At 37.9% G+C, this 19,617-nt stretch overlaps 1 protein-coding gene across 8 annotated transcripts in view; it reads right to left on the reverse strand.

Annotated features, from left to right (window-relative positions):
• The window catches only part of CHD7 (chromodomain helicase DNA binding protein 7), a 141,616-nt gene that overhangs the window by 13,647 nt on the left and 108,352 nt on the right, over positions 1-19,617 (reverse strand). For all 8 annotated transcript variants that reach the window (XM_067467408.1, XM_067467411.1, XM_067467410.1 and 5 more), the window contains exons 18-31: positions 19,274-19,469; positions 18,900-19,067; positions 17,380-17,559; positions 16,773-16,883; positions 16,467-16,672; positions 11,365-11,564; positions 9,115-9,274; positions 4,300-4,389; positions 3,760-3,863; positions 2,374-2,503; positions 1,997-2,069; positions 1,746-1,797; positions 975-1,203; positions 650-858 (exon numbers count right to left, since the gene is read on the reverse strand). In XM_067467408.1, coding sequence (XP_067323509.1) covers positions 650-858; positions 975-1,203; positions 1,746-1,797; positions 1,997-2,069; positions 2,374-2,503; positions 3,760-3,863; positions 4,300-4,389; positions 9,115-9,274; positions 11,365-11,564; positions 16,467-16,672; positions 16,773-16,883; positions 17,380-17,559; positions 18,900-19,067; positions 19,274-19,469 — 2,108 coding nt within the window. The remainder of the gene's footprint in view (positions 1-649; positions 859-974; positions 1,204-1,745; positions 1,798-1,996; positions 2,070-2,373; positions 2,504-3,759; positions 3,864-4,299; positions 4,390-9,114; positions 9,275-11,364; positions 11,565-16,466; positions 16,673-16,772; positions 16,884-17,379; positions 17,560-18,899; positions 19,068-19,273; positions 19,470-19,617) is intronic.

The raw sequence follows: 19,617 nt of genomic DNA on the forward strand, positions 1-19,617 counted from the left end.
ACCCCCAATTCAGAGAAATCCAAGAAATTCAGGGTGGTACAATGGTACTGGATCTGGATTTGAAAACAAATCTATGTTCCAATTCTCATTGTATCATAAAATTCGCTGTGTGACTTAGGGACAATCAATCTCTTTCAGTCAGACCTATCTCAGAGAGATGCTGAGAGGAGAAGCATGTGTACTACCATAAACTCATTAGAGAAAACCTGAGGTAATAAATTTAACCAATTTAGTTTAAATGAAACCTTTGCAGTTACTGCATCAGTTGCCGAAGTGTTATGGAATTATGCCTTGTTGACATCAAGTCTAGTTACAAATGAACTGTTGGTGGGAACAAATGTGAGAGACATGCTATTGTAATGTTAAGGCTATAGTAGCCCATACAGGCAGCAAAGCCTAAAAGAATATTTAATCTTATTTGACTGAACACATGTAGAACCTTCCTTGTGATCAGGAATGAAGTTTCTCTACTTTTACTGCATGTGATTGATGTGAATGGAGAAATGTATATTCGAACCAGAAAGAGTAGATGAAGGGAGAAATAAAAGGTTCCATTTAAAATCAATTTGCATCCCCAATTGTATTTTTAAGTATTGATATTTAAGTTCAGTAATGTAATTATAACAGGCAGGGCTATCTGTGAACCTACCCTCATCTGGCTTGGCTGGCATTCGACACACTCGCCTGCACATAGCAACAAAACAACTGAAGTACTTCTCCAAGCTTTCATCAGACTTCTTATCAAGTCTAGCAAAAGCTCTGAACTGGTTCCAATCAAACTGCTGCTTTATCGGGTCAAAAATAACTCCAAAAGTAGACACAACGCGATAAAAATCTGCTTCTTCTCTTCTTGTCCACCTGAGGAAAAAAGGAACAAGATTAATACTTCATGAAAGTTTTTGTACTCCAGTTTGATAACAGATTCCATGGAGGAATATTCTCATTTCTATGAGAAGCAAGAGGAAGAAACTCACTTTTGACGCTTTTCTGTTATTATAGCTTCTCTTTCAGCTTCTAATGCTCTCACTTCTTCACGAGGTCGTCGTCGTCGCCGGTCAGTCTTCATTAGTGCTTCTTGCCTCATTTGTTGCCTTTTATAACTACGCTGATAAGCAGTAATGAGGCGGCGCAACCGGGTAGTCAGGGTTGAAGTGTTAGGCCAGTATAGTTGGCCAAAATCAGAATTGCTTTCACTGTGCTTGCCTAGATAATATGACCAAACAGTGTATTAGGTAATCACAGCTAAAGAGAAAGGTTAACTGGCTTTAAAATAAAATAAAAACCTTAAATTCATGATTGAAATGTTTTGAAAAATCAGAAGAGAAAAGATCCTTAAAATTAGGAAAATCAGGTTTGGAAGGGAAACACTTTACTGTCATGAGCAATATTTATGGTAAACAGTATTAAGAGGATTTAGAATACAATGGTTATACTAAAAACAAATATGGTTTAGTATGTTAACCATTCTATTGTTCATTTACCCATTTAGAGCCTTTATAAAATGCCTGGCCTTGGCTTTACCACTTCACAGTTCATACTGTGTAATCAGTCTAAACAAGGGCATCATGAAATGAAAAATCACTGAAGTACCAAATTACAGAAAAGTATAAACCCACAAAAACGTATAAAACATTGAATGTATCTAAAACCAAAAAACTTGGTTCCTAGTCTAAAGCTTTTATTATTAGACATGATTTGTACGAATATCATTTTCCCTCTTTTTCTCAGATTTTACAAAATCTTACTTGTGTGCAGTTCTATGGATCCCTCTTTGTCAGATGGTGAATTTGCAAATTCCTTAGGAAAGAAAGAGTTAATTCAGTATTCATGTTTTTATAATAATTGAATTTTAGGGAGACGGAAGAACTGGGAACACTGTTATTACACAAAAACCTTTCTTAATACATTTAATAATACAATAATATTTTAAACAGTCATCATTCAAATATTATACACAAATAAATTAAAAATTAATTTTTCATGTCAAAATTCTTACATCAATTTCATCCTTGAATGGAGTTCTGGTAGGTTTATATTCCGGATCTTCATCTTCTCTATCAAAATCACCCCTATATGAAACACAGTGCAGAAAATAAATGGTAATTTAAGAACAAATGTCTCCCACTGCTTATTACCTTGTGTCATATGGAAGCAAAATTATACAAACGAAAATGAAACAAAAATATTGTTTTCTAATTATATATTAATTCAAACTAATTTTAATTTTACTTTGATCAATTGACTTTAGCATAAATATTAGCATGAAAGTACTGTTAGGCCAACAATCCTCAAACGTGACGCAATAGGTGACACCAAGACAATCTATATGATAAAATTATAATGTTTATTACATTTTTATAATGTCCTTCTTACCCATCACCACCATCTGTTAATATATCTGTCCCTCTCTGTTCAGCAGCTATGGCCTTGGCATCAGGCATACCAACCCGTTCCAGAAAACACAGGGTAGAGTCTGCTCTCATTGAATTGTACTTCTCATAGCCTGCATCCAGAAGGGAAAAAAAACTAAGATACCTACACATGTGGAAAGAATTGGACTTTTATACCAACAAAGAACTGATTACAGTACTAAAAATTCTTTCAGTAATTTAAGTAGAAGAATATGCACAAAATTCACAGAATGGAAAATTTCCAGAGTATATGCAAACATGCAAAAAGGTACCCAAGGCAACAGTATGGCAAAGAAATCTATGCTCAAAGCATACAGAAAGCTTCTCACTGATCACCCTTTGACCTCTACATGAAACGTTCCCTATTCATTTCAGCAGTAGCACTACTGGCACTATTAGGAGAAGCATTTTACATTGGAAATGCATACGTGGGCAAATACATAAGGGCCAGCGAATCTGTCTTACTTGGTTTGGGGTGATGCATGTCAGTAAGATGACATGGTTCCCTCCATGGTTTTAAAACTGCTGTTTGCTTTTTCTTACTGCCCAAGTTGACTAGATAGGAAGTGGCAGATCCCAACAGTGCGCGGCAGGGAAATGATTTTTAGACTAGACTTGTCTCAGCTGAGCCCACAAAACAAGGCTGCTGTACATAGGCAGAACAGCACAATTCAATTAGGATTTGTACTACAACACACTGTCCTTAACTGCTGTAGAGCCTCAAGCCAAACTGTAATCATGAAAGGTTTTATAAGCCATCATTCTCCCCTTTAGTCAGGCTGGGCTGCTGAGAATACCTTTGCAACCTCCAGAGAATTGGGATTATAATCAGGAATTGCTCACTGTATATATCATGCCAGCTCTGCATCCCTAGCCTTTCAAAGTTAACAAGGCTGCATCCCACTCAAGGGAGCCGGGAGTTCTCAGCACTGACATTTGTGAAATATTGCTTGGAACAAAGCCCAGGAGGCACTTGTACAGATTAATAGCAGAGGTTAAGCCCACCGTCCACTTTGACACTAGCTGGCAGAGTTAGCAAGTGAAACAGTGCTGGAAGCAGAGTTTATAGAGATCTATAATACTACTTGGCTATTATTTAAACAAATATGGCTGTGTGTTATTTACAGCCAAGAAAGTAATGTTTTCTTCTGAAATGTTCTGCAAACATTTAAAAACAGCATCTGATATTTACTACTCAAACTGGTGGGGTTTTTTTTTCAATGCAGAAGGAAAAAAGGAGAGAGCAGCCAACCTTTTTTTGGAATTGCACTTGGAATATTGAGACAGAATACTGGTATACACATAAAGCTTTACTACAGAGGTTTGTTCAAAGTAAGACATCGCTTACCATGTTTGAACACTCCAATTAAAAGGGATTTATCTGCTTCCTTATCCCACCATTCTGTAGGCACTTCAGCATGAAATGGTTCAGGAATCCAAATATCAACATCACTATAAAAAGAATTATACATTTAAAAATACTTTTGAAGCTTGGTTATCAAAATGTAAAAGTTTCCATACTAAACGGCTGAAAGGCAAATGACTATAATTAAGATTGCACAATAAATTACAGTGCTTGACGAGGTCAGAAGGGGCCATGAGCAACAGAGCTTTTAATACATTTATAAATTTTCCCAGTTTGTTACATTAAAAGGAAAATTCAAAATTTTAAAAATATAGTTGGCAGTTTCATGATAAATTCTGATTAACTATTCCTTTATATTTAAGTAAGCTCTCATCAAATACTCAAAGCAGCATGCTATGAGAAACCAAATAACTTCAACAGATATGCATTTGCAAAATCTTTAAATTCTTCCAATTTTCTCAAAAAAAGCATTGAGAAATTGCACAAGCACAAAGCCACAAATAAACCAGAATATGCACTAACCTTGAGTCAGCACCCTCTAAGATCTTGTCAGCTTGGTCCCCTATAACTTCTTGCCTCAGATAGTACAGCATGCGGACACGCAGCAGGACCCTGGAGAGGAAAACAGAGAGGGGAAAAAAGTTCTTAACTTCAGGACTGTTTGCCAACAGTGGCTTTTGGCAGCTGCTGCTGTTCATCCATCATCCTGCCAAGGCTGATTAGCCATGCTGTATGGTAGGCTTGAAGCGTGACAGATGGTGGCACATAATCACCTCTGTGTGGTGCTTTCTGCTGGCTTCCAACAGGCCTGCCTGGCAACCGCTTAGACTGCACAGAGAGGGATCGAGCTCAGCCCAACCCAGGCGCATTTCATTTAGTTCTACCTAGTGCAGCTTGTGAAGTTTAGACACGTACTCTACCACTGCCTCTGAAGTATTGAAGCAAGTTTGTAAACAACTGAGCAGATGGCTTTCAGTAACTGTTCTGCTTCATTATCTCATAAAATTTCCTCAGCTGCTGCCTTAATACCATTTTTGGAAGCACATCAGAAGTTGTAGGAATAAACGAGATATAAAATCTGGTTTTACTACCTTACAATAAACCCCCAATATGGAATGTCAGGCTTGTTAGATTATACACATTTTTCCTTCTGAGAATGGAAAAAAGTCAGTTTCCTAAAAAAAAAAATTTTTTTTTTTGAAGAAAAAGTTTTGCCAAATTTACAACTATTTCACCTGTTTTTAGATGACATTAGAAAGTATCCTTATTCAGGCTTATGGTGCAATGGCTTTGAAATGCTACCGAACTTTTTAGAAGTAGAATTCTGTGTTCTCAATCAAAGATTAACTTGATATAATTGAACACATGCTCTCTTTCCTTTGCAATGGCATTAGGAAGTTCTTAAATACATACGTGCAAAAGAACATTCTACTTTGCTTGAAGTACTCATGGCTTTTCAGCACAGTGATGGCACACTGGCAGCATATGTGCCACATCTGCCCCTTGCCATTGTTATACCAGGCCCCACCCCACTCCAAAGCAATGCTGGCCAACTGGGAGGAATGCCCAACAGTCCTGCTGCCTTCTGCTTGGCCCGCAGCACTCTCAAACCTTCATCTCAGAGCCCTGCTGGCATGTCCCTGGGGCTTCTCTTCCAGGCCTGCCCTCATGGCATTAGTTTTAGCCACCCTGAGGTATCTGTAAAACTGCGGAGATCTTTTGGGTGATGCTTTGTTTTTTGAAAGTGCCTGGCAGGTAAAAAGTAAGGCACTGCTTCTAATCTGGCTAGCATCCTGCACAAATGCAAAGCATCCTGTTATTTCACGCAAGGTGCTGAACCATGTCAGAAGCTGTCCCCTATGCAGTGTCTTCTAATATGTTTCTCCTATTCAGCAGATACCCTCTATGGAGTGACTGGGCACTCCATAGCTGAGTATGGTGCTGGCCATGCAAAATATTGTTTTGAAAGATTTTCCTTTTCCCAAGTAGTTTAACATTTCACACATACAAAGAGAAAATATCCCACAGCTTTAGTGCTACTGCTATAGTCTCTAATTTAGGTAGTGTCCTCTAATTAACACTGAAAGAATTCTTCAGTCTGGTGGGCTAGACCCTCCCAAATGAATATAACAGGGTAGAAAAATACAGGATTTGCATGAACAGATTCTGATCCTTTGGCAACTTAGCAAAGGAAGAACTCTGTGCCACAATATCCAGACTGAAAAAGAAAACCAAGCCACTCAGTGTCAGCCCAACATCTCAATCTTTACAAACTTCAATTATCTACCGAAATATTACACAGAAAAAAACAGGATATTAGCCTTCCTTGGTAAAGCCATATAGTTAGAAGGGCCTCTTTATCAGCAGAAATACCTATGACGTTGAGGGGCTAGTGGGTCTCACTGCAACAAGATCCACAACTTCAGCTCATACAGTAGCTAGAAGCAAAAAAGATGCAGCTCTCTTGCGACTTCTGCTTTCCTTGCTTCTACACAACTTATGATATCTATGCTCAAAAAGTGGGACTTCACCCATAATCATATCATAAGGCTGAATGTACAGTTATCAGAAAACTAATTTCCAGAATCAGCTAATATGAGATATAGACTATCACATCTGTTATTCAGTACAACACCCAATAAATACACAAACACAGTGACTTGGATATAAAGATCAGTGTAAGCCATGCCAAACAACATATGCTCAATACAATTTCCGAGTTGTTTTCAAATGGTTTTCCAGCTTCACTTAGTTTCAGAAGTCTGTTTCTATATAGTTTTTGTTCCTACTACTAAATATGGAAAGTATTATTCAAAAGGCACTTGTAGCTAGAGCAGCATTTCTCAACCTGGGGGTTGGGACTCTTGGGATGGGGGTCACGAGAGCAGTGTCAGAGGGGTCACTAAAGACCGTCAGAAAACACAGTATTTTCTGTTGGTCATGGGAGTTCTGTCTGCCAAGTTTGGTTCATTTCCATCGTTGGTGGAGTTCAAAATGTTTTCTGTAGGTGAACTATACATTCCAGCAACTACAACTCCCAAATGACAAAATCAATCTCTCTCACACACACATCCCCTCACAACCCCACCGGTATTCAAATTCGAGTGTATCAGGTATTTGTGTCAAATTTCGTCCAGTGAATGAAAATACATCTTGCATATCAGATATTTACATTACGATTCATAACAGTAGCAAAATTACAGTTACGAAGTAGCAACGAAAATAATTTTGTGTTAGGGGGTCACCACAACATGAGGAACTGTATTAAGGGGTCATGGCATTAGGGAGGTTGAGAAACACTGAGCTAGAGCAAGAAGTTACAACATTTAAAACAACACAATATGCATTATATATAATGATATTTTAATCTCCATCATTCTCATTCTCATTCAGCAGCTATATTGATTCTGATTATAGCCCATCATAATATATATTGGAAAGATAGAAAAAATAGGGAGAAATAACCATTTCAAAGCAAGATTAGTAGACCCTCTAAACACCAATTAAAGCAGCTGTGAGAAAGGAATGTCTCTTTTCCTTTGTCACTTTCTTCACTATACTAGGATTAAAATTTACTTCCCATATGGCTTCCAGACCTTGTTAGTTTAAGCAACATGAGATAAGTTTAAGTTTGAAAATAAGACTAGGAAATTTTCTGAAGGAATATTCTGGTACATTTTAACAGTACTCTTTTGCAAAATTAGAAAACTATATTCACAAAGAAAGCTTGGGATTTTAATCTGATGTTTTATACTTATATGCATCAACAAAACAAATAGGATACCTATTTATCATACAGGAATCAGACATCTGAACACAAACCGTATGGTGCATATAGTTTTACAGAACTGTTTCTCAATACACACCTTCTAGTGAAGCAAATCCCCCTCCCCCCGGGCAAAAGAAACCTATATTTAAGGTTAAAGTTTTTCTTTACTGTCTTCCCATAGGACTCACGGAAAAATGTAAAATATTTAAAAGATTTCTCTAAATACCATACAAAAGGTTCAAACGTAACAAACTGTAACACTAAAAAGCATTCACCCTAACTATGTTTTTCACATTGACATCAACATATGTAAAACCCTAGTGACAATTCAAATGTGCTAAGAGCACGCCAAAAAGATGGGACTTTGTTCTACGGAATACATATAAACCAACCAAAAAAAACTATGACTATACAGTTCTACCAATATACAGAGAATATTATTATGCTTATGTTGTGTGCTTTCAAGTTGTTTGTAACTTGATGCAAACCTAGGAAAGTGTGTTTTTTTTTCCTGGCAAGATTTGTTCAGAGGAGGTTTGCCTTTGTCTTCCTCTGAAGTGTGATTTGCCCAAGGCCATCCAGTGGGTTTCCATCATTGAGCAGAAAGGTAAACCCTGGTCTCCAGTCATAGACCAATACTCAAACCACTAGGCCATACTGACTCTCAGGCCTTTATAATCTCCAATACCAAGTCCCAGAAGCACTTTATTAGAACTAAGATTGCCACACACTGCACACTGCACTTACCCCATAATCCTTACATATCACCTGTCACATCAGCACTTTTAATTCTGTATGCTTTACTCTGGCCCAGCCCAGTTTTATTGTGTTTTGGTGTACTGTTGATTGCTTGTTGTTTTGCTGTTTAATATTGCTTTAATTGTTTTTAATTTGCTTTAGGTTGTATTGTATGTTGTGTTTGAGCCCTTGGCCTTTGTAAGCCGTATCGAGTTCTTCGGGAGATGCTAGTGGGGTACAAATAAAGTTAATAAATAATAATAATAATAATAATAATTACAGCAGTTTTGGGTTTTCTTTGTGTATGTGTGTCAGGAGCGACTTGAGAAACTGCAAGTCGCTTCTGGCGTGAGAGAACTGGCCATCTGTGGGAGCCTTTTCTCATGTCTCTGCATGGGAAGCTGGAGCTGACAGATGGGAGATCATCCCGCTCCACAGATTCAAACCACTGACCTTTCGGTCAGCAGTCCTGCAAGCAAACTTGGATGCAGAATCTGCTATGATTTGTAGATACACTTTGTTCATAAAGTTCCCAATGTCACTCTGAAAAATATTTAGAGTTGGGACAAAAGCACAATGACTTTTGTCAAGGATACAGAAGACACTGTGGCTATTTTCTGTGACAGTATCAAAACATTTTAGCAATAAAAACTGTCCTAGGAGAGCTTGATTAAAATTAAACACTTGGAGAAACCTGGTTGATAAACACCCAGATAAGCTAAAAAGAAAATACAAGTTAAAATATTATCATCACAATTATCTATGTGACCTAGGCCACTCTAGTTCTATTCTATGATTCTATGGGAAAAAAGCAATATCAAGAAACTTACTTATTGCAGTGATGTTTGAGGTGTTTCTTATAGCTGTCCTCTTGAAATAAGGCATCTGGGTTACAGCTTGATAGCCAGTCAGCATTCTGTAGCACTGGCTGTGAACTCTGCGTTTTTACTTTTTTGCCTTTCCTTCCCCTGGGCACTGGAGCAGACAAGCCTAAGAAATATACCATGCATGAATTTTCGACAAGGAGCATTAACAGTGATCACATCTGCCTGTGAAATCACTTTCACATAGCCCTTCTTTCAAGATTCACTACCTGCAAACTACTGCCACATGCAATATCTATCTATCTATCTATCTATCTATCTTTTGACTTTTTGAAAGCTAGGGCATATCAATGATTACCATTATGTATTACAAAGAGTAAAATCAGGCTTCTGGCACAAGACACAATGGCCATTAACAAAACATGACAGTAACACATAATATAGACATTGGCTTGAGAATTTAGCTTCCTAAGAATCCCAGCTTTCACTTTTACACAGCACATTTCCATCTCTTATGGTGGCAAAACCTTGTGGGATATGAGAAGCCAGAGACATGGCTAAAAAGATTCCCAGTGGACAATGTACTATGTGGTGGTTTGATCTCCCAAGAATATTAGATATAGCATATAAATACACTCTTGTACATATTTATCTAAGAATAAGTTCCATTAAAACCTACTTCTGTCTATCCAGGCAGAAGTTATATAATTTAATGTATATGCAATGCAATAAAATAACAGAACAATATATATATATATATATATATATATACACACACACACACACACACACACACACACACACACACATATATACATATATATATACACACACACACACACCATACAATGTTTCCTCATTTGCAGAATTTGTAGAGGCTGATGAATTTCAAGATCTAAGTTTGTTGCTAGTTTGCTACACGATTCTGTCTTTCAAAAGTGAAAAAGTCGATATACAGGGTGTGATCTATTTTAAATTAAAAGTGTTTAAAGCCTCACTGAGTTCAGTATGAGGAGTTAAACATGTGTTTAAAGTCAGTGGGATTTAAAAGTATTTAGTTTGGTTGGATCATGCCAGATGTTTGCATTTCACTATTTCTCCAAGGAGCTTACAGCAACGTAATAGCGGGGTAGAACTGGGCTGACACAATCACCTGCTCGAAACTATTCAATGATTTTTACACTTGTAAGTGTAAATGTGTGCGCGCGCACAAATGTGTGCATGGAGAAACATTCAATTTTTTCACATTCAAGCAAAATGCAGCTAGAATACTTTTTGCTAGAGAAAATATATATCATGCAGAAGAAATGAAATAACATTTTAATATATAATTAGAAATAATAATTTCTTTTGATGTTGTCTGCATAATGTTAGAACTCGATTTAGTCATGCTTACAGTAAGATTTAGGAGCTTAAAGTAATAATTTCAGTAAATTCTATCATAATCAGGAACTGAATGGAGAGTATTTTTGTATTGTCAAAGGCTTTCATGGCCGGAATCACTGGGCTTTTGTAATTTTTTTCGGGCTATATGGCCATGTTCTAGAGGCATTCTAGAACATGGCCATATAGCCCTCTAGAACATGGCCATATAGTCCAAAAAAACCTACAACAACCTAGAGTATTTTTGTTGCATTACAGTACTAGTGCTTAAGGATTTTTTTTTTGCAGAAAACAAATCTGTTATATAATGTTCTGAGTGAAGCTTTGTACAAATGTTAGACTCAGAACAACAGAGTCCATGAAGTTTAAATTTTCAAGGAAGCACTGGACAAGAAAAACATGTAATGACTCTCTGCATAATAACAGGCTAAGACAAATTGAGATAGACTGGTAAATAGTATGACTTTTATGACAGTTTACCCAAGTTAAACTATGTCTCCCCACTTTCATAAATTATTTATATGTATAATTGACACACATATTCGTAGACATACTTTTAGTCTCAATTAGAGTAGAATCAGTGAATCAGCAGGACTAGTAAATTTCTAGTGATTCCACAGGTTTACGTCAATTGTGACCAATAACTGAATTTGGAAAGGCATCTTCAATAGAAAAATGCCATTGAAAATTGTTCAAATATTTAATTTAAGATGACAGACCAAACTTGATTTTTTTCTTTATCAAAGACAAACACTAGTACATGAGTTATTTCAGGATGGCACTAAGGAAAGCATTGGCTCTGTCACTCTCAAACAATGTGCTATGATTGCTAGAGAATCTGATAGAAAAAAAATATAACATATGGATTCATACCAGAATGGTTAACTAAGGCTCGTGTCTGTCCATCTGTAGTTGGAGTGATCAGATCCCAAATAAAACTTTTGATGTTTTCATCTCCTTTGTAATGATTGAGACAATATACAAGGATAGTCCGGCAGATGGTTTCTACATCTTGTTCTGTTAGCTGACGTTTATAGCGTCCATGTGTAAGGATATCAGTCCACCGTCCCCAACTGTAAGAAAAATACAAAGCACAAATATTCAGAATTTTAACATTAACTCCTAACTAGACTGGAAGTTTAGCCAGGGCTAAACTTATTATGTACCTATAGGTTATATCAAGAAATTCAGCTTGTGGTTCCAAAGAGTTAAGAATATTTATATTACAATATTAAGCTGACAGCAAGTTCACTGCTCGTAAAAAGCCACAATGTAGCTATACTGGAAATAATAAAATACACATGGTCCTCATAGGATCTGAAAAGGAAATTCTACCCCAAAACAGTCCCTGTACTCCTGAAATTTTTGTATTGGTCTTTTTGATCCTGTAATCCTGTATTGGTAATATCTGTACACAACTTTACAGAAGCGAAGTTTAGACAGAGGTTGTTAATCTCATCTTAATGGTAGTTCAATAAGGCAGCACAGTTAACTCCAAGGCAATAAGTCATTTGGGTATTACTTTAACTGGGAAGTTCTCAGGTTTCACTTTTGACAGGGATTTATTATTGAACAAATTATGTAGAACTACTAAAATTAATCTCTGACTACATGTTCGTTTCTCCCAAAATATTACTATTTGTAACACATTTTAACCTGTTACTAAACTTTGGAAATATAAATGGCAACAAAACAAAAAGGTTAAATATATTGGTAATCTGGGTTTCTATTTTATAAACTCAAGCATTCACACTAGATTATTGGGAAGCGAATAACATCACCATACAAATATAACTACATAATGTTTTTTCCTGAATATTTTAATTTGAGAAGATCATAATGACATGTTAGTACACGTTGATACTGGAACATTGGTAATTAACATGAAAATTCCTTTTCTTAAGTTATGGGAAAGTATTCTTTCAAGCTGGCTTCGCTCCTTCCTTGAACTACACAGACAGGGCTTCCTCATCTGTCAACCATCCTCACCACCCTAAGGAGGAGAGCCAGTCCCATTTGCTTAGTGATGATATGGCAAAGTTCCAGATCAACAGAAACGTACCACCAGCAGCTTAAAAAATATCAGGTTCATCAACTAGGGTGGGAGGGATTCCTTCCCCACAACGGCAGAAAAGGAACATTTATGTTAATTACCAATTGTTTCATATTCCTGAAGTGTGAGAATCACCTTACCAACCAGGTAGACAACAATCTAATTATGAAGACATTGCTTACTGCAGAACATGCCAGCCAAAACACAAATCCACTTAAACAAATTTGTCAGTCCTATAATGTCTGACAAAGATGCTACTATATCCAAGGCCAAAGAAGTAGCAGCACTTCTGGCAGAGTGTGCCTGAATCCCTCTGGGGCCAGCATAGAACTATGCATATTAACCAATTCAATTCGGTACCTCATCCAATGAGATAAGGTAGAAGTGCACACCCGTTTTCCTTTAGAATTCTCCTGAAAAGAGAGAAATAAATAGTCTGTTGAAGCAGAGTTTAAGAGCCCTATGAACTTTCAATCTCTGCCACACATTTTGTGTGTGTGGTGACCTAGGCAAAAGAAGTCGGGACAATCCCCCAAGATTGATGGAACAGTGAGATGGGTCTACTGCAGGCCTCCTCAAACTGCGGCCCTCCAGCTGTTTGGGCCCCTAATTCCCAAAGCCCTAATGAGCGTGTTCAATTGTCAGGAATTCTGGAAGTTGAAGGTCCAAACAGCTGGAGGGCCACAGTTTGAGGATGCCAGGACTACAGCCACTGAGTAGAGGTAACATGAACCACAAAGAAAACTTTCAAAGTAAGGAATTTCAAATCCACCAATCTCAAGAGTTCAAAGAATACCCTCAACAATGCCTATGAAACCATTCAGATTCCATAACAGAAACCAATGGATTATGCCTGGCCAAACAAACACTGCACTTTTGAAAAGGTAACCCTATGCCAACTGCTAATTGAAGTACCCTGCTCCTCTCACCCATTGGTTGTAACCATCACTTTTCTTGGATCCCAAACAGGGATCTCTTTCCTCTGCAGGGGAAGCCAAGTTCAATACCCTATGCTGATGAGTGTATATAATGGGTCCCAACTGATGGACCACCAAACTAGATCCAGGTGGCTCTTGTCTTTATTGATGACAAACCCATGAAAATCCAGACAATTCACAGTAATCTGCACAGAGGGTGGACTAACAAGTTGTCCAGGTATAAGTGCACATATATCACTCTCAGTCTCAAATAATACTCATTCTCTAGCAAGGAAATCAACACTTTCATGGTGTGATTTTCCTGCTTCTTGACAGGGGATTGGGCTGGATGGTGCACAAGGTCCCTTCCAACTCTAAGATTCGATGATTCTATGTTCTGCAGAAAAGCCAAGAGATAAAATGGACAGGGCTTTGTATTGATTCTCCAAGCAACCGAACCTGAGATACTTCCTGTGAGCTTGGTGTACAGGAATGTGCAAGAATGCCTCCTGGAGGTTGAGAGATGCCAGATAATTCCTGCTCTTGTACCCCTTTCAGAATCAACTGCAATGTTTCCATGTAAAACCTCTGTCTAAGAACAGAACAACTGACCCTGCAAAGGTTCAGTATAGTTCTCCAGTCCTTATTTTTCTTTCAGATCAAGAAGAGCACTGAATAGAGACTTCAAAAGTCTCTGCTAAATAGGCGCTTCTATTTAAAGCAAGTATTCTATGGCTCAAAGTATCTGTTTGGGGTTCTTCAAGGACCTTGGACTGTGTGATAAGAAGAAAGAAGTCGGAGGGATTCTGAATGAGATCAATGGAACAACCTTCTCTTACAGCCCTGCACACAGAGGTTTTGGGAGATGTGCAAAAGGTAAGCCCCACTGAGAGTTTCCTAGAGTTGGAAGGGACCATAAGGACCATTCAATCCAACCCCCCACCATGCAGGAACATACAGTCCTGACAGATGGCCACCCAAACACTGTAAGGCTAATTACTTGATATTAATTAAAACCTCCCTTTTCTATAATATGATTTAGTTGCAAAATAATTTACTCTATATAAATAAAAATGTAATGTTCATTTGTGGGATTAACATAACTCAAAAACCACTAAATGAATTGACACCAAATTTGGACACAATACACGTATCAGGCCAATGAGTGACCATCACGCATAAAAACACTGAAAAACACAGCAGAAGAGACTTAAAAAGCAAAGAAAACCAAACCAAACCCCATTACAATGCATACACAAAACCACACACACATATATATACGCACATACACATATACACAAATATATACGCACACATATACATAAACACACACAAAGCATATATACACAGTCTGGGCCATAGCAATGTGTGGCAGGGGATGGCTAGTCATTATTATACTTTTACTTGGAAAACGAGGCACTAAAAACTGTGGCCAGAATAAATTTAGCATATTTGAATACTGGCCTTTACTACTGCTGAATTGTGTAGGCCTGCTATACCCACCTAACGAGTAGACTCCATGCTAGACAGACTTCTACTATCTTGTTAGCAACAGATAGTACTGCTTTCTTTTTATCTTTTTTCTCAATTAATATTCCACATAAAGCACTGCCAGACAATTGAAACTCCATAATAGAGCACCTAGTTAAATTAGCTTTGGATTTGTTATCAGTGTTCCAATTTTTTAGCCACATCAGCTGCCATGGCCTGAGAAGCAAATTTGACCAAGTTAAGACTATCATTCACCATAAAAGCCGGCACCTTAGCCATTTTATTCACTCCCATCAGAGCTTAGTTTCCTCCTTGGGAACAAGATCAAGCCAACGAATACAGCCAACGAATACAGACCCTGGCAAATAATCAGATTACTGAAACTGCTCTAATGGAAAGAGTGGAAATCTCATGGGACCTGCAGAGAAATTTTCAAACTTCTTAACCTCTGGATTTTGAAGAGTCTCTTTTTCATCCCTAGCAAACAGAGAACTCAATATCAATCCAGCTACTGAAGCAACCATAAGAGGAGGTTTCAATTTGTACATTAAACCAGGAGACAAAAAATTAGCAAATGACGGGCAGCCATCACAACAAGGTGAGTCAACTCCTCTTCCATTACCTCTGTAAACACATCAGAAAAGGGAACAATAACTGCTCTTCTTTGGATTATGCCTTATTTCTTGTATTTCTTTCCCATGAAGCCTGATTACCAGAGGACAATCACAAACACTTCTGCACCTCCAAAGAAGACATTGCTTTGACTCAAATATACACAGGTAAATCTGTTCAGGAAAAGCCTCCCACTGCTCTAGGGATAACTCTCCTTCCCCCTCATCTGAAATCTCAGGGTCAGAAGAATTGGCATCCAACAAAGCATAGATATGAGTAGGAGGAGAGGTGCACCCAATGGACTCATGCATGCAGCCAAAACTGTGCCTGACAGCCTCCAGTGTGGTCAGAACTGTCATGTGAACCAGCTTGCTTTGTAGTAACAAACAAGAATGAGAGCAGCTATCTCCATTAAGGCTGAGTTGTTCAGCTCCTTCCATGTGGTGCATGGGCACCTACTCTGTTGCATAGTCATATTAAATCTCAGAGGAAGCTCAGGACTCATAATAAATCCCTCACAATAAAGTCTGAGATTGAGTGTCTTTGTTAAGATGGCAAGGCTCAGCAGGAATAAAGGTCTCCTAACCCACAAACAGAAAAAAAGATTCCTCAGGAAAAAAATCCTTAAGGCTTAGAAGGCCTACCTGTGAAGTTTGAGGATGGCCTTCCCACACTGGAGCAAAATGCTGTTGTTTTTTCAAAAAGGGGACTACAGTTCAGTACAGTGCACACATGCTAAATTCTGTCACACCAAGAAAAGGAGTTTATGAATTCCAAGAAATATTAAATGCCAATGTACTTGGGCTTTGGTTTGAAATATCTACATATGCCATGTAATTTGTAGCAAAATGGGCTAAAATTATAATCATTTTAATCGAATGAACAACGTTTAAATAGCTTACCCATAAACTAGCAGATTTTTTTCCACTCTAAAACATTCACTGCGTGCATAACCCTGGGATTTGTCCTGAGGCCTACGAGGTTTTATACTGGGTTTATCTTCAGAATCACTTTCCAGATCTGAAAATTCCATCAGTTCATCTTCCTTGACCGCACTGTATAGTCTAGTTTGCTTTCTTACTCTTGGTGTATCAATAACTAGATTGTTCTACAATGAAGAAGAAAATTTAATTATAAGCATTAAAAAAACCCCAGTATTAATTATCTCATATTTCATCAATATTCATGAGTATTGTAAAATGTCTCACCCTTCCATTTAAGGCATCGATATCAAGTTCAGCTTTTTTTGCCCATTTTTGCCAGAAGTTGGGATCATCCAAGGAAATATCTGTTCTGTTTCCAGATGCAACAAAACTAGCCTTAAATAAATGTATATTAAATATATTAATACAATGAAGAATATTATCTACATTTTTCCACCTATAATGTATAGCCTAGAGGAAAGCAGCAAAAGTAAAAAGTCTATAGAGACGGGCCAGTGCAGTATAGTGGTTTGAGTTATCAGCAAAACAGAAAAATATAAATGAACGGAACAAAGAGGATAGTTCAGTATTCTAAGTAAGGTTTTCACACTATATATCTTTCCAATAGCAATGGAAAGTAGTATCCGTATTCCTGTCAGTCTTTCATAGGGTTAAAAAATTTCAAACCTGCAAGCTGCATTTGTGACTATCAGATTTGTATTCATGGCAATATGCATTTATGGCGGATTCAGTTGACTTCTGGATCCTGTTTCACGGTAAAAACAACTTGGGTTGTACTTACATACTGAGATACGTACAAGTTGATATAGCCAAGGGAAAAATAATTCATACTAATATCCATTTTCACCAGAACATCAACCTAAATGCTCACCTTTGCAAACGTAGAACCTTTACCCTCAGATTCAATAGTTATTGTGTGTGTTCGTCTCAAAAGAATCTGATCTATATCCTCTTCACAGAATTTGGACCCTTCATCCTCCTCATCCATTAAAGCACCATAAGCTCCTTTCCTCAAAAGATCTTCTATTTCTTTTTTAGACAGCTGCTGTACCTATAATTCACACAGAGTTAGAAATGCCTTTTAAAACTTTATGTTTTATAGTGCATCATAGAAAAAGAAAATACATTTCTTATTTCTTCAACCAGTCTAATTTGTACAAATAACAGTTTTGAACTTTAACACAACATGCACTAACTTCCAATGACTGCATAATAGAAGAGAAACATGTTTAGAAAACATATTTTAATATTGTTGAAAATAAAGGTTATCATGCTAGATTAGAGGCATAAAACTAGGTTTCATGTTTCTAAATGCACCTGTATTTAGCTACATATTTCAAAAAGCAGTCAGCTAGGGTGGGGAACGGTGTTGCTGACCAAAATGCAAACAGCAATAGGGGTAGTGAGGTTGAATCAAAGGGAGGGACTTCTCTTAATTCAAAGAGCAGTTTTGGAGTCATTTTTTTTTATCAGAACTTTATCTGGGGATAAAGGCTTACATTTATGTGCTAGCTTTAATTCTGAAATTAACCAACGTCCCCAGTAATTATTATTATTTTAAAAACATGCCCACTAATCATGTGCCTGAAATTTGTCCCACTGGTTTAATTCGTGTTTCCGTTTCATTCTGTCCATTCAGGTGGCAAGAAACGGAAAGGAAAGGCAATCGATATGAAAGGCAGGCCGGCCTGCTTTTAGATCCAATTGTGTGGGCCCTGGTAGGGCCTGCAGCTGAGCATCGAGTAAGAGCACTCTTTACTTGCCGTTCGGCTGCAGGCACCCAGCGCTTTGAGCCTATGTGCCTGGGCCTTGCAGGGCCTGCACCCAAGCGTCAAGTAACGAGTGCTCCTTACTCGGTGCTCAGTTGCAGGCCCTGCCAGACCTGGCAGATAGGCCGGGAAGCCTGCACCCGTAAGCCCCAAATGCCCAGGCCTACAGGTGCAGGCTTTGGGCCTACACACCCAGTCCTCGCAGGGCCTGCAACAGAGCTTTCCTTACTAAGCGTTCGGCTGCAGGCCCTGCAAGGTCCGGGTGTGTAGGGCCAGAGCCTGCACCCGTGGACCTGGGCGCTTTGGGCCTACTGGTGAAGTCCCCCCCCCCCCCAATAATGGGCAGAAAGAAAATGTATCTTTTGGCCCTGAAAAAGAAAAAGAAATATCTGACCTCCCAATTTTGGGAGGCTCAGATGAAAACGAATCAGGATTCTCACCGAAAGCTGGGACACGAAACGGATCAAGTTAAGTCTCGAATGCACGTGACTACTGCCCACTCAATGAAAAGATGCATTTGGTTCAATTTGTACATCAAGTTACAAAACCTAATTCTTTTAGAATAGAACACAAGGAAATTTAGAATGTTTTTGAAAAACAAGAGACACATTCATATTCTTACCCCATTTGTAGCATTCTCTCTTCCACTCATGGACTGCAATACTGCTTTATCAAGGCCAAGCTTTAAACTTGCTTTGTCAAACATTTCTCTTTCATAAGAATTTCTTGTAATTAACCTGTAGATTTTCACTGATTTACTTTGTCCTATCCTATGACATCGAGCCTGAGCCTGAAAAATTATGAAGGGGACATTTATTTTGTGCAATTACATAAAATAAGGAAACTAATACATGCAAACCTTAAAGCAATTTTAGATTAAATAAAAACTTCTGAGTGTATGTATGGACATATCAGATTTCAGCAGATTACCCAAGAGAGCATTCTCTTTACATAACACTAAGAGAAAAGTTTAACCACAGTTGTTTACAATATTACCTGAAGATCATTTTGAGGGTTCCAGTCTGAATCAAAGATAATACAGGTATCAGCAGCAGTAAGATTTATTCCCAAACCACCCGCTCTTGTACACAGCAGAAAAACGAATCTGTCAGAATCAGGTCTAGAAAATCTATCAATAGCTGCTTGACGAAGGTTGCCCCTTACTCTGCCATCAATTCTTTCATAAGGATACCTAGAAAAACAGAGCAGTATTACAAGAAAGGGACTCAGAAACAAAAAAAATAACTAGGTTAAGAATGCAGAATGAAACCAAAATTCTGTCTCTTCAAATGTACATACAAAATTACACAAAAAAATGATGAAATATAAAGAGGCAGGAA

The sequence above is a fragment of the Anolis sagrei genome, chromosome 4 (assembly GCF_037176765.1).
Source record: "Anolis sagrei isolate rAnoSag1 chromosome 4, rAnoSag1.mat, whole genome shotgun sequence".
Classification (NCBI taxonomy): Eukaryota; Metazoa; Chordata; class Lepidosauria; order Squamata; family Dactyloidae; genus Anolis; species Anolis sagrei.